The 14,123-nt window shown below is 38.3% G+C and overlaps 1 protein-coding gene across 2 annotated transcripts in view; it reads left to right on the top strand.

The window, feature by feature from the left end:
• Positions 1–12,735, top strand: part of LOC115348094 (KIF-binding protein) — a 28,436-nt gene extending 15,701 nt beyond the window's left edge. For both annotated transcript variants that reach the window (XM_030030130.2, XM_030030131.2), the window contains 6 exons: positions 1,995–2,093; positions 6,439–6,518; positions 6,637–6,820; positions 7,984–8,068; positions 10,474–10,583; positions 11,298–12,735. In XM_030030130.2, the coding sequence (XP_029885990.1) occupies positions 1,995–2,093; positions 6,439–6,518; positions 6,637–6,820; positions 7,984–8,068; positions 10,474–10,583; positions 11,298–12,176 (1,437 nt within the window). In that variant the 3' untranslated portion in view covers positions 12,177–12,735. The remainder of the gene's footprint in view (positions 1–1,994; positions 2,094–6,438; positions 6,519–6,636; positions 6,821–7,983; positions 8,069–10,473; positions 10,584–11,297) is intronic.
• Positions 12,736–14,123: the final 1,388 nt, after the last annotated feature.

Raw genomic sequence — 14,123 nt, 5'->3', positions numbered from 1 at the left:
CATTTGTTGCCAGAGTAAAGTTGGGAGATGCTTTTATTTATGCTGTATCCTGAAAAAGGTAAATTGTTCTCAAAAGCTGTCACTTTCATGTTTACTTTTCAGCCTTGCCTGTTATCTCTTAATCTATTATATTTTATTCCAGATGAGTAAATACCGCTTTGTAGAGCTAGAAGTAGTAATATTCAGCTCTTTTATTCTGAAGAAAGTGATACTGTTAACAAAATTAATTCCTACCATATGAAGATTCACAAAAGGGCCTTTGCTCAGCCGCTTCATCGTGGCAGCTGGTGTATAGTTAAGACACCTACCTCTAGGCTTTAAATTAAATAGAGCAGTTATTTAGATGTCTCTGTCAAAACGGCTGCTCTAATTAGAAAAGGTTTGGTAGTACTTCCTTGTCAAACGTTGCAAAACTGTCAAGGAATTGTGTGTTCATGTGGAAAGGTGCTAGTTAAACAGTGACTTGTCTTGCATTGGTTAAATTAACTGAGTTGTCTGGAATTCATGAGGTTACATCTGCTCATTGTCTTTCAGTGTGATGGTTTGGGTACACCGCTACAAATCTATTACTCATTATAAGATTAGAGATTGCTTGAGCAGGCAATCAAAATAAGATAACATCTTCGCAGTGTATGTTCCCAGGGAGTTATTGCTTTCATGGTTGAGGGCCAGGGATTCCACTGTGCTTTTGAATTGGCGCGTTGGAAAGCAGTACTTCTCTCTTTTTTTAAAATAGAGAATTAACTCTATCTCAGTCAAAATCAGTGCAGTTGGACAAACGTTTGCATGGAATTTCCTGATTTGGGGCCTTTAGGAAACAGCAGGGTAAAGTTTCTGTGTTATGCATGTGAAGTGCTGTGGTCCAACAGTAAACAGGTCAACTGTTGTCTGGCATGCAGCTGAGAGCAGCGATGGTAAATGAGCATGCCCTCAGCTTTCTGTTCCAAGGGCTGTAGAAGACTTGAGTATTTAATTAAAAACATTTCTGATATAAAAGCAGTAGTTGACAACAGTGGCCATACTTTTCCGTGTTCTAGGATGTATCAAATATGTTGTCATGGCACTGACTTCTATTCTGAAAGAAGGACCATTCCTTTTTCCTGCTGGGCCTGTTTTCTTTAGCCCTACTTCTAATTCCTGAGCTTCTGCATAAGGATGTGTATCACTGTTTCTGTCTAATTAAATTTGGTCCATTCCACTGCTCGGCCGTGGGCAAAGTATTTCTGTTTATTAACATCATGCTATGTGGTGCTTTCTTATAAAAATAATAAAATAAATTGAATTGAAAGTGACACAGGGCTGGCACACAGCTACACATTCTAACTCTTTTGAAGGTCCTGTTGGATTTTGTAACAACACTGCCTAGGAATTAAATTAGCACATCAGACATAGATTGTTATTAACGTCTTCATCTTATTAATAAAATTAGAGGTATTGTTTGTAAAAGGTGGGTTCACAGATGCAGTAACGTTACTACATATATTGCTGCAGTTTAGATTTGAAGGCAGTAATCTGTAGCTTTTACATCTTAATGGTTCTTTTAATCTCTTTTCGTTGTTGAAAATACACAAGCATTCATTCCTGGTGTATCTTTTTCCTGTTACATTTTTCTACAGAGTCATAATGACAAATTTCTAATTCATTGGCTCTTTTTATGGTATTTGTATACAATATAAAAGCTGTGTGAATCGGATGCAGAACATACTGTGTGGAAAAAGCTTGTTATTTGAACACACCAGTCCTTATTTAGCACAGTAAACACGCAAAGTTACAGTTTGTGAGGTGACTTTTGTGTGTATTTGCTGCTGTGTGAGAAGCCTCCCTTTTGAGCAACTTGCAATAAAATGGGTGGGCATAACTTTTGCTTTTGGAAATCCATTGTTTTAGAACACACATATATAAGGATGAGGACTGATAAATTGTTCGGAGAAAATGTATAATGTAAATGGAACATAATGGGAAAGTAACTAATTTGTTTTTCCTTTTACCTTTAGAACAATCTAGGTATCCTGTGGTCTGAAAGGGATGAAATTAAAACTGCGCAAACTTACTTGGAATCTGCGGAAGCCTTGTATAATCAATACATGAAAGAGGTACTGTGTTCATTAATATTGCGGCAGGTCTTACTTTCACGTGCCACTTACAGTTCTAGTAATCTGAAAAAAAATACGATGGAACTTGAGTTTCTGCACTTTATACTGGCTGCTGTGACATTTTTGAAAAGTGATTTGATTTGTACTGCTAGCATAGGAAGAAGTAAAGTAGAGGATCACTTGCTAATTTCAAAATGGACTTCTTCAGGAAAATAATTTTGCTTGAAAATAACGGTCCTTTTTGAAAGCTCTTTTAATTGATAATCCAAAGTTGAAGCCAGGTAGAATTTGGCTTTTAAGACTATTCTTAATCTTATCTTGGAAATGCTGTAAAATGTCAATCCATTGCTTTCAGTGGGAAAAGGAAACAAAACTAACATTTGCATGGTTTGCTCTGACTGTGCACAGTATTGTGTGGAGGCAAGTAGTTTGGTTCCATATCCACGAGGACAATCTTATAAACAGCTAAACCTCTCATGCATATTAAACATCCTTCTGAGTTGTGGGTTCTGCTGTGTATTGACAAAGACTCCCTTGTGCTATTTTTAAGCTCTTTGCAAAGCTGTCCCTACACTACACTGACTTGCCTCAGGGACAGTTGGTGAGTGAGCTAAAAACATTTGTGGCCTTAAAGGAGCAGTATCTGTGTCTCGGGACAGCTAGAAAGGTTGGACAGAACTTAGTTTCATGAAATTACAGTTCAGGTTTTATATGAACTTATTTTATAGCACAGATAATTTTTATGGAAATTTTAGAATGCGTTAGTCTTTATTGATTGGTTACTGCCATATTCCCACCTTTGTAGCCATGCTGGTTTACAGTGATAGGGAGGTAATGGATCCAGAAAAAAACCCGCTTATGCTGAAAAGCTTGTCTGTTTATTTTCGGCCCTCTGGATCGGTTGGTCGGTCTAGAGATACTACCTCTCTTCACAGACCCTCTCTCTAATTAATTCCTGATGTTCAACTTTGATATTTATGCCCAGCCATGATATTGTTAGCTTCCGCATTGCCTCTAAAAGATTTTGGCACTTGCTGCAGTGATTATGAAATTGAACTGGTAATACCATGTATTTCAGTGGATTAAACAATGCTGCCAAATACCTCGCATTTTCACTGTGGACTTTTCTGAAACGGTTAACTTTTATTAGTAGTGGCTAGTGAGTATTCTTCCTGGGGCTTTGCTGCCTGACTAGCATATACATACATGACTGTCAATAAGCCCATGTCAGATCACTTGTCACATTTTTTTGCCCCAGTGTTTTTTTTATTTGCCACTTATATTTCAGGGCATTATATAGTCAAACATAGTGTCCTGGTTTCCACTGGGATAGAGTTAATTTTTTTTCTAGTAGCTCATGTAGTGTTAGGTCTTGGATTTAGTATGTTGATAACACTGATGTTTTCAGTTGTTGCTAAGTAGTGTTTATACCAAGTCAAGGATTTTTCAGTTTCTCATGCCCAGCCAGCAAGAAGGCTGGAGGGGCACAAGAAGTTGGGAGGGGACACAGCCAGGGCAGCTGACCCAAACTGGCCAAAGGGGTATTCCATACCATGTGACGTCATGCCTAGCATATAAGCTGGGGGGAGTTGGCCTGGGGGGATCACTGCTCAGGGACTAACTGGGCATCGGTCAGCGAGTGGTGAGTAATTGCATTGTGCATCACTTGTTCTGTATATTCCAATTATTTTATTATTGTTGTTGTCATTTTATTATTATTATTATTATTAGTTTCTTCCTTTCTGTCCTATTAAACTGTTCTTATCTCAACCTGTGAGTTTTACTTTTTTTTTTTTTTCCCCAATTCTCTCTCTGATGCCACTGGGTGGGAGGAAGCGAGTGAGTGGCTGCGTGGTGCTTAGTTGCTGGCTGGGGTTAAACCATGACACATAGCTATGCCTAAAGACTTTTTTTTTAGAAGGAACTACAGCGAAAGACTGATTTTGTAGTAACTTTATTGCACTTTCGTCATGTTTCTCTGAAAATGCTGAACTGTATTTGACATAATCTGCAAAGAATTAACAAAAAAAAAACCTCCAGAAAAACAGGCGTGGTGGAGCTTGTCTAACTGCTTAATGGTTTATACAAAGGACTTGAGTTTCTTGCAGTGGTGTTTGATCTTTAGGATTTATACAACCATGTCAACATTCATCATTCACAAATTATAAAAATGTGAATATACTTTTCTTAATATTCCACATTTTTAGGCTATCAGGAAGCCTTCCTGTCTGGGAATCTTTGCTAAACTGTTGATGATGACTGTCCATTCAGAATGGACATGGTTTAGTGGGCATGGTGGTGTTGGGTTGACGGTTGGACTCGATGATCTTAAAGGTCTTTTCCAACCTAAATGATTCTATGATTGAGGCGTTCTCCTGAACTGGTGGATTTAGTTTTTTACTAACTGAGTCTAGTTAACTTACAAATTGGGTGGCGTTGGTTTTTTCCCCCTAAAGCAACTACAGCAAAACCAAGGCAATTGCAAGAATAAGATTATTTTGGTAGAGACAAAAGATCCTTTTACATTCTGCTCCTGAATGCTTTGAGTTTACATATATTTTAATCGTTTTTTTCCAAAAAATAATTAGCTATTTTAACAACATTTTGCTATTAGGAAAGCTGTTTGATTGTTTAATGCACTGCAGTGAAAATCTGAAGGTGCTAAACTTTATGGGCAGGACCTTGGGCTAATGAAGTCCACCTGGAAGGGAGAATTGCAGAGCTCTTCCTAAGGATAATTAAAGGCATAAGGCTTGACATCAGAGGGTAAATCTGTAGATACGGGAAGGAGGCAAGGGTCTTGCTTACTGTGTCATTTCAACTGCTTTCTTTGCAGGAATAGCTCTAGTCTTGCCAGAATGTACTCCAAACCTTGCTGTGAGGTTTGGGAACCTTTGTAAGGTTGTAAACGTTTGTATCTAGAGAAAACAAGATGGAGGGTTATAAATTCACATCTTAAAAACTAATGAGTTATAAACAGAAAACCCTAAAGATTAAAAGGTCATATAAAAAAATCTACACCTCTCTGGTAGGCTAAACACACTTTTATTTATGCGTCACTGTTTCAGACCCATTTGTTCATCTTTGAAGATGGATAAAACATTTCGATTAAAAGCAAACAAATCCATTCAGGATTTTTTAATGAGAAGTACAAACATAAGAATATGTTTTCTTCCCTATAAAGCGACTGCATTCTCTACCCTTGCTCCTGTTCCTGCCTGAGTCTGTATTATCTTATGAAAAGTATTTCTCTGGACTGCTTTTTATTTGTTGCCTTATTTTCTCCTGGGCTAAGAAATAAATGGGGTTAAGAAAGGGCTAGGAAAGTTGCATACTAAACTGGGCTCTGTTGCTAGCAGCCATGTTGAACATCCTTTAGGATCCACTGTGTAATGGAAAAAAGCCACCTTTAGAAAGACTCCTTCATTTGAAGTGTTTTAGAATTGGCATCTGGAGTTATTCACAACTACAAAGGAAATTAGATAAGCACAGACTAATGAAACTTTGCCGTAAACAATGTTAATCTGTTGGGCTTGCCAATTATGCTGACTCTTAACTTTATTGACAGTTGTTTTAAGGCAAGGTTGAACAGAGCAATGCTGAAAGAGGTATAGTTGTCTGTATAAGGATTCTGACAGAACTCGTGGTTTAAAAAACAAAAAAGCACTCCTAAATGAAGTCGTTCACATCATTAACGACTTGCATGTAGGTCATGCCTTATACCATGGTTTAGTGCCTTCATCCTCTAAAGACATTGCCTGTTGTCTTATTGTCTTATTCATATATTTGAGTAAATAGTCTTACCAGCTTGTGAATAAAGGGAGTCCTTTCAAAGTGTTGGTAAGTGTTTACAGCAGGTCTGCTGAGCCCTCTCTGCACATAACGTTCTTTGCAGTACTTCCTGCAGGATGTTTTCTTGTTACTGATTAGTGCAGCTGGGCAAATGAGTATTTCACACTTGAAGGCATGCTTAGTATTAAATTGATGCTTTAAAAACCATTATGTTATTGTAGAAAATAAAGACACCCAATTCTAGCTCTGTAGAATCCAGGTTGAGTATTTCTGGTGCAGACAGCATGCATAACTTTAAAGTATGTAAGCAGAAGTCTTTTACAAGCTGAAAACCTTTTAATTCCAGGTGGAATTGTGGCTTTTGTCCTCTAAATCTCCTGAGTTTTGTGGAATTGCTCCAGAGATGTGACACTGAGATAGGTGTAGGTGCGTTACGTGAAATTTTCTTGAATTTGGGATTGAAAATGGTAAATCATCTGCAGCCAGAAGAGGGAGCACTATGTTACAAAGTAAGAGAAATGTCTTTTACTGAGTATTTCATGTACTCTTGCAGGATGGAAATCCTCCCTTGGATCCCAGTGAACATTTCATGGCAGAAGAAGAAAAACTCACAGACCAAGAAAGGTCCAAAAGGTGGGTGTGTAGCAGCATACCTAGTTTATTATTACTTTTTTTTAAATTTATGAGGGTGTATTTAGGGAGGAAAAAAAAAGAAGAGGAGAAGATCTAAAGAGGCTGTTGTTTTTTCCAGATTTGAAAAAGCCTATACACATACTCTGTATTATCTGGCACAAGTCTACCAACACCTGGAGATGATTGAGAAGGCTGCTCAGTATTGCCATACTACTCTTAAACGACAGCTTGAGTATTGTGGCTACTACCCAGTAGAATGGGCACTCAATGCTGCTACTTTGTCACAGTACTATCTCACTAAGGTAATATACCTAATGTTTTTCTGCTGTAATTATATCATAAACGTAACTATCAAGGAAGACAATTGTTTAAACAGCTGTTTGAACAGGGCTCCATGTCAAATTAAAAATGTGCTCCTACAAAACCCTGAGTTGTCTTCTGACAAGAAACATCTGTTAGTTTTTTCTGAAGAGGACATAGTGGCTTTTCTGTAGTGTTGTGATGGCAATGGGAAAAACGAGCAGGGCTGTAGGTGTAAGAAAAGCTCTATAGTTAATGAATTATTAGCAGTGATGTGACATGATTTTTTTAAAGTAAAATTTTAAGGTTATAATCACTTAATTGTAAATTGTTTCTTATAATGATATTGTTATCTTACAATAAAGAGTTTAAAAACAAAAACATCTGAGGGCCAAGGTGTTGTACATTGTATGTTTCCTATAAATTATTGTCCTTTGTACCTTAGCATGCGCTTAAGACTTGTTTGAGCCTATGTGAACATTAAAGTCAATATGTAAGATGGTAGCTGTTTGCTTCCACACGCCTGTGTTGACTCTAAATAATTTACTGTGTTAGGCGATGCTTCAGCTTTATTTAGGAACTTCTATATTCCAGACTATTCAGATATTCTTTTCTGATGCTTAAAAGACTTCTGCCATACCTAAGCCGGTTAATGCTAATTTCAATAGTAACTTGTAATTTCCATGTCTTTTTGACGCATTGATGATAGCGCTAATCATTAAACAATGCACTGCCAAATATGGGTAAAGGAATCTGAATCTGACTCATAATGTTGACTTTGTATGTCCAGCTTATTCCGACTAACACCCCATGATACAATCTTTACCACAAAACATCACTTCCTTTACCGCAAGGAAGCGATGGTAGCATAGATCAGAACAGTGAAAATGTTCACAATGTATGTATCTAATATTAAAAGCAAGGCTTGCTGTTGTGGCTGTAGTAGAGAGAAAATGGTTAGAAGATACTGTGTTCAATAGCAGATGTGGAAAAATTGTGTCTTTTCTTCCAGTCTCCAGGGGAATATGCTCCAGAGCCTCTCAGTTCTATCATTTCTCTTGTGTTAGTGTATCTTTACTATCTGGGGCGAGGGGTTTAGCCAAGCTGAGAGCAGTGCTTGGGCTGCTTATACCAGTGATAAACGCTGCCGTTCTGTTTCTCTCAGGAATGCTTTATGGAGTCCCGACACTGTTTAGCAGCAGCCAGTGTCATCTTTAGCCAAGCTGGACAGGTGCCATCTGCTGAAGACAGTAAGTTCATATAAAAGTTTTGAATAAAATACTGTGAATTAAGCATAAGTAATGTTAAAAGTGAAGTCTAGCAATATGTACAAAGCTTATCCCAGTGTTAGTTTTCCAAAATCTTGTTAATTAACAATAAATTGGAATGTTTCTGAAGAGCTGCTGCTACTACAGCTTAAGATTGCCTATGAGGAAACCCTGTGAGAAAAACTCAAGTGCCTGTTGCTGGTGTTTCAGAAAGTGTACCAGAATAAAAGTGAAATTTAAAACAATATCCATTTCAATAGTGGCAACGGTTCTATTCATCCATTTGTCCTTGTACATGTCCTTAAAATGCAGCTTACCTTTGCTGCTTGGTGATGAGAGGGCAATGATTCAATGAACCAAACCAAATGCTTCCTGGGAATAGTTTTAAAAGAGGGAAGGAAACTGCAGGTCTTAAAAACCCCAAATCCAGAAGGTACTTGTATTATCTTTTGTTGCTGGATGCCGCAGCCTCATTAACAGCTTTTTTTTGTAGTTGGAGCTCCCCTCCTTGTTGTTTTGGGTGTTGATGCAAAGGAACAACTTTGCAGTTCAGTGTGAAGATCAATAACAGAAACTTTTAGTGAAACGACCACAGTTTTAAGGACCTGTGGTTACATGGTAGTGTCAGTACTCAATGTAAGTCCTCTGTTTTAGGCTTAGTCTTTGCTTATCTACAGCACAGCCTTTTACATTCTGTGTCTTGGGCAACTGAAAGCTTCAAATAAATAGAGCTTTAACTCGTGGAGAGTGAGCAAGTACTCAGGGTAGCCCCTGTGTGAGTTTATAACTCTGACTTTGAACAGTGAATATATTGGTTAACTTTTAATGGTTCGAGCTGTTTATAAAACAGGCTCTTTAATCTACTGATGCTGTTACTTGAGGTTAAAATAGAACCTGAATAGACACAACTGAGTTTTAGTCAATTGAAGTTGAGTGACAGTACATTAATTTAATTGCTTTTAGTATTTCTCTTAGCTCAAAAATACAGAACCCTATGCAGTTGCCTTTCTTACTATTTAAGTACTTGGAGGATGATGTCTAAAAGCTTTTTAGTTTCAGGGAAAAAGGGCTGTCAGAGTCAGTTATGCTAATCTGTTAGGCTGTTTGAAAACAGTATATTATGAAAGATTCAGTACGTCTAAGTCGGTGTTTATGGGCTTCCATAGCTACTTGACAGCACAGTTGTCAGAGTTCATTAATATGGTACTTAAGCCAAAAAAGGAGGTTATGTTTTCAGTACGTGTGTAAAAAATACAGTCAGTTATGGTCTCAAATTCAGGCGCAAAACTGGAAGTGGCAGATGAGAGTCCTATTTTTAATTGTACTTTATAGATTTCTTGTGTGACTTTTGGTCACGTCAACTTACTTCTATCTTGACTTCCTCTTACACCAAATAGGAGTAGTGATAGTTGTGTTTGTTTCAATGGAGTAAACATTTATCCTATTTTCCCTTCCTTTTCACGGTACAGAGAGCTGGACTTGAAGAACATGATGCAGAAAGTTCTAACTTACAGAAAGACTAATACACAGTCAGCATCGGCTACTCTCAAGCACATTCATTTTATCATGTTAATCGGAATGTAAACAGAGAAATTTAATAAAGGTGCCTTTTCTTAGCAACAATTCTTATTTCCTTAATAAGAACAACTTGATTGGCTCTAATGAAAGATAATGAACACAGTGGATCTGAGTCTGAAGTTGGCTTTTTATTTGGTGAACAGGAATCCTAGCGTCCCCTCACTGTTCAGCTAACTCAGTGCCTTCTGCCTAGAGACTGGGAAATGAGTTCTCTTTGAAATCCATTTGGCTTCTGAAAATGTTATCCTGAGACATCAGCAGTGCTGCTACTTATGACGGTGGGGAGACTGTGGGGAGAAAAATACAGAAGTTGTAGAGCCAATAAATCTTATGTTAGTACCAGGCAGATTAACCAATGGCAGTTTCCCCTACTTCTGTTCCCTTTTTTGGTAGCAAGTCTGGGGTCCATTGCAATACAAATGCCCTAATCGTCCTCAGAAACAATTACTGGGCAGGCAGCTGGATCTCAGAAAAGGAATTACCCCGGATTTCTTTCTCTTGTTACAGAGACACAAAAACCTTTTCTAGTAAAACACCTTCAAGATCAAAGGTCTTTTTAAACCTACATTATGATCTATTTTTCTGAAGAATTCATGCATGACGAATCCATGTTAATCTATATGGATTTCTACCAGAATGACAGTTTACAGAATTACTATATAAACTAACACGGAGAACATGTTTCTGTCTAACAATGAGGAAAAATTAATTAAATACAAGTAACGTATTCTTTGCATGTAACATTTGAGGTTCTAGCTGGAGTGCTTGAGTTCCTTTAAAGTTTGTATGTGTTTATGTCCATTCAACAGATGAAACTGAGCAAGACCAACAGGACCTTCGACAGAGAAAAGCTGAAATTGCAAGATGCTGGATTAAGTATTGCCTGAATCTCCTGCAAAGTGCTCGGAAATTACTTGAGGTAACTGAAAACCTGTTCTGTAGCTGTCATTGTTTAAAACCAAACAAAGTCTGTTTTGATGTTTGTAACAGAAATCAATTCATAGTAGGTAGCAAGTGATAAACAATTGCCCAATGAATACTACAATAGATGCTTGCAATGTAGCAAGTGTTTCATAGTATGCTTTCATGCAGCACTTAGAAATAAGCACGGATAGGAGATCAGCTCTGTAGTGTGATCGGTGCACTGCTTGTACAGCAACTTCAGAAATTTCCCTCCTCTCTGCTGCATTTTCTTGCAGCTTGATTTGGCAGATTACTTCTTATTTAACTACTAGTAAGAACACCTCCTTAATATGCAACAGTTTTGTGTGCTGGTGTTCTCATTCATTCAAGCATTCGATTCATGCAAGCATTCATTTGAATGTTTAAAACTTGACATTTGCTGAAATGCTTTGCAGAAGCAGGGCCTTTGGGCTTTACATTTATTGTTTTGGCTATATTGTCACACAGGGTAGGGAGACTAAATTGTCTTAGTCTTATGTTTTTACAGAATCAAGGCTGTAATTTACGTGACTTTTTGTGAATGTAAGGTCTAATATGCCAACGTATCTTCTCTTCTGTCTTGTTGCTAACTAGTTTGTATTTCAAAGGTAACTCATAAATAAAATGATTCAGTCTAAGTCTCTCTGCGTAAGCCACATGCATTTTTAATTAGCGTGCTTTGTCATTTCAGGATAACATAGGAGAGCTGGATCCGGACAGGCAATTGGAACTTAAAGCCCAAAGGAAAAAAGAAGAGGATGAAAAAGAGAAGGGCAGGAAAAAAGCTGTCCTTTTTGGGACAAGTGATATATGTGATTCTGTCTTAGCCATGGAAGAGAAAGTGAGCAGCGTATATCCTTTAGATTTTCAAGAAGCCAGAGAAATCTTCCTAGTTGGTCAGAACTATGTTCAGGAAGCAAAAGAGTTCTTTCAGGTTGATGGTTATGTTACTGACCATATTGAAATTGTTCAGGATCACAGTGCTTTGTTTAAGGTGCTTGCTTTCTTTGAAGAAGACTATGAGAGGCGCTGCAAAATGCACAAGCGTAGAATAGACATGCTGGAGCCTATATATGCAGACTTGAATCCACAGTACTATCTGTTGATTAGTAGGCAGCTTCAGTTTGAACTAGCCGACACCTATTATGAGATGATGGATTTAAAGGTAGCTATTGGTAACAGGTTAGAGGAGCTAGACTCCCACACAATTAAAAAAATTAATTCTCTGGCTCAGTTAGCAATCAAATATTATGAACTCTTCTTAGATTCTTTGAGGAATCCAGATAAGGTGTTTCCTGAAGAGCTCGAGGAAGATGTTCTTCGCCCTGCAATGGTGGCTAAATTTCATATTGCACGACTATATGGTAAGCTTATTACTTCGGATAGCAAAAAGCAACTGGAAAATATGCAGACATCATTGGAATATTACACATTTCTGGTAGACTATTGTGAGAAGTACCCAGATGCTGTCCGTGCTGTTGAAACTGAACTAGAACTCAGTAAAGAGATGGTGGGTCTTCTTCCAACGAGAATGGAGAGGCTAAGAGCAAAACTGTGTCCATTTATATAAATACTTGCCTTGAAGGAAATGTGCACTATTAAAATGATATCTGTCAAAACCGGTGCTGTCGGACAGCTTCCGTACTGATCGATAGGACTAAGGTGTCCGCAGTTTGGCAGTCCTCCTAGAGCCTGCAGTAGTGTAACTTCGTGAAAAACTCAGAGCTCACCCATTCAGTAGCTCACCCACACTAATGGTATAAAATTTAAATGTAAAATGAACGTCCAGCTAATGCTTTGTTTGTCCTGTATGTAAATACAAACCTTTTCTCCCTTATGTTTTTTTCCTCCAGCATATGGTTCAGTTTCTAAATGTAGTGCTGTATGAAAATTGTGTAAGAGAATCTGTTTCTCTAGGAAAATTTTTCTAAGAAACCTGAGGCACGTTCTTCCAACTAGAATATGTTTTATCTCTTCTAAAGTTTGTCCCAAGAAAACTTTATCCGTATGAAGGGAACTTTATGTTATTTTCAATATTTATTTTCTATGTTGCTTAGTGTTTTCTTTTTTCCCCTGTTAATCAAAACTTAGCTGATAGCTCAATAAATGGACTACCTTGGCTAAATGTTTTTCAGAGTCCTTAGAATTCTGTTGCCCTGTGTCTTACTAAGATATGATATACTTTACAACTTTGGCCAAAATAAATAGTTGTGAAAGTGTTTCCCTGTGAGTATCTTCAGTAAAAACAGGTGAGCAATTGAGGTGCCAGAACCAAGAGCAAGAAAGCAGCAAACTTTCTTGCTTGTGGTGGGAGGAGATACCCTGCTCTTAATATACTGTAGAGAATTCACAGGTTAGAGGTGCTGTGCTCTAGCGCTCCAGACAGTTGCCGCATACAGCTTAAAGTCCTGGGACGCCATCGATGGCTTCTTACCTTGTGCTGGTCAGGGAGCCCAGGTGCTGTCTTAGCAGGAGCTGCAAGTAGGGACCTCTCTGAAGTTGCTGCAGATCCCAGCGCTGCCGAGGCACTATTCAAAATCTGCCTGTGTGCCACCGATTGCTGACTTCTCTATTGAAGCCATCCTGATTGTCATTAAGGACCTGCTGATCTGGCAGTGTTCCTGGTCTTACACAACCTGTTACTTTTGTTCTAATTTAGCTACCTATTTACTCTTTATGGAAGACCAGGCTGTATTTCTGACCCAGAACGTACACAGAGGTTGTCTTTGTATTTCTGGTGTCCATAGAAGGATTATGAACCAGTACCTGTCTTAGATAAAATGTAGGCTGGGCACGTTGTCTCACTGTATATTAAGAGATTACGGTCAGAGATGCCAGGGGATATGGGGAAGGTGAAGTGACAAGGTGATGGGGTGTGCAGCAGTGTGCCATTCTGTGCACCAGCAGTCTTATCACTGTCAAGTTCGTGGGAAGATGTTTACAGCAGTAGAGGGCATTGGAGGAGAATAGTCAAAACAACCGGATTGTTCCGGAAAATGCAAGAAAGTGAGGGGGGGGGGGAAAATTACGTTAGCTTGGAGGGTGTGAGGGGAAAGCATGTGCAAGCAAGAAAGTGTGTACATCTTAAATGTGTGGTAAAAATCTCTAGCTTGCAGAATTCTCTGCAGAAGACTTCTAACCACAAACAAATAGGCCAACAAATGGGTCCTGGAAACGAGAGGCAGCAAAACGCAAAACTAGACCAGCTACCTGCATGCAAATAGAATAAGGGAGAGAGTGTGTGCATGTGCACGTGTGTGGTGTTTCTGTTTTACTAAATAATTGGCTAGTCAGCCTTTAGGAGTTTCTTTTCTGCTCTCAGATCTTTAATTCAGTTTTTCCCATGGCCTGAAGGTAGGGCGGCCCATAGTTTCTCAGTGAAGCAGTTCTCAGCGGGCTGTATTGCGCATTATTTTTGTCTATGGTTTCAATTAAAGCTAGTGTGCACTTTTACCACGAACTCGTAATTTGAAAGCTAAAATTTTTTTCTACTAACTTTTAGCTTCATTTTCAAGCA

Source organism: Aquila chrysaetos, chromosome 11 (genome assembly GCF_900496995.4).
Source record: "Aquila chrysaetos chrysaetos chromosome 11, bAquChr1.4, whole genome shotgun sequence".
Lineage (NCBI taxonomy): Eukaryota > Metazoa > Chordata > Aves > Accipitriformes > Accipitridae > Aquila > Aquila chrysaetos.
This window is presented reverse-complemented; position numbering and strand designations above follow the sequence as displayed.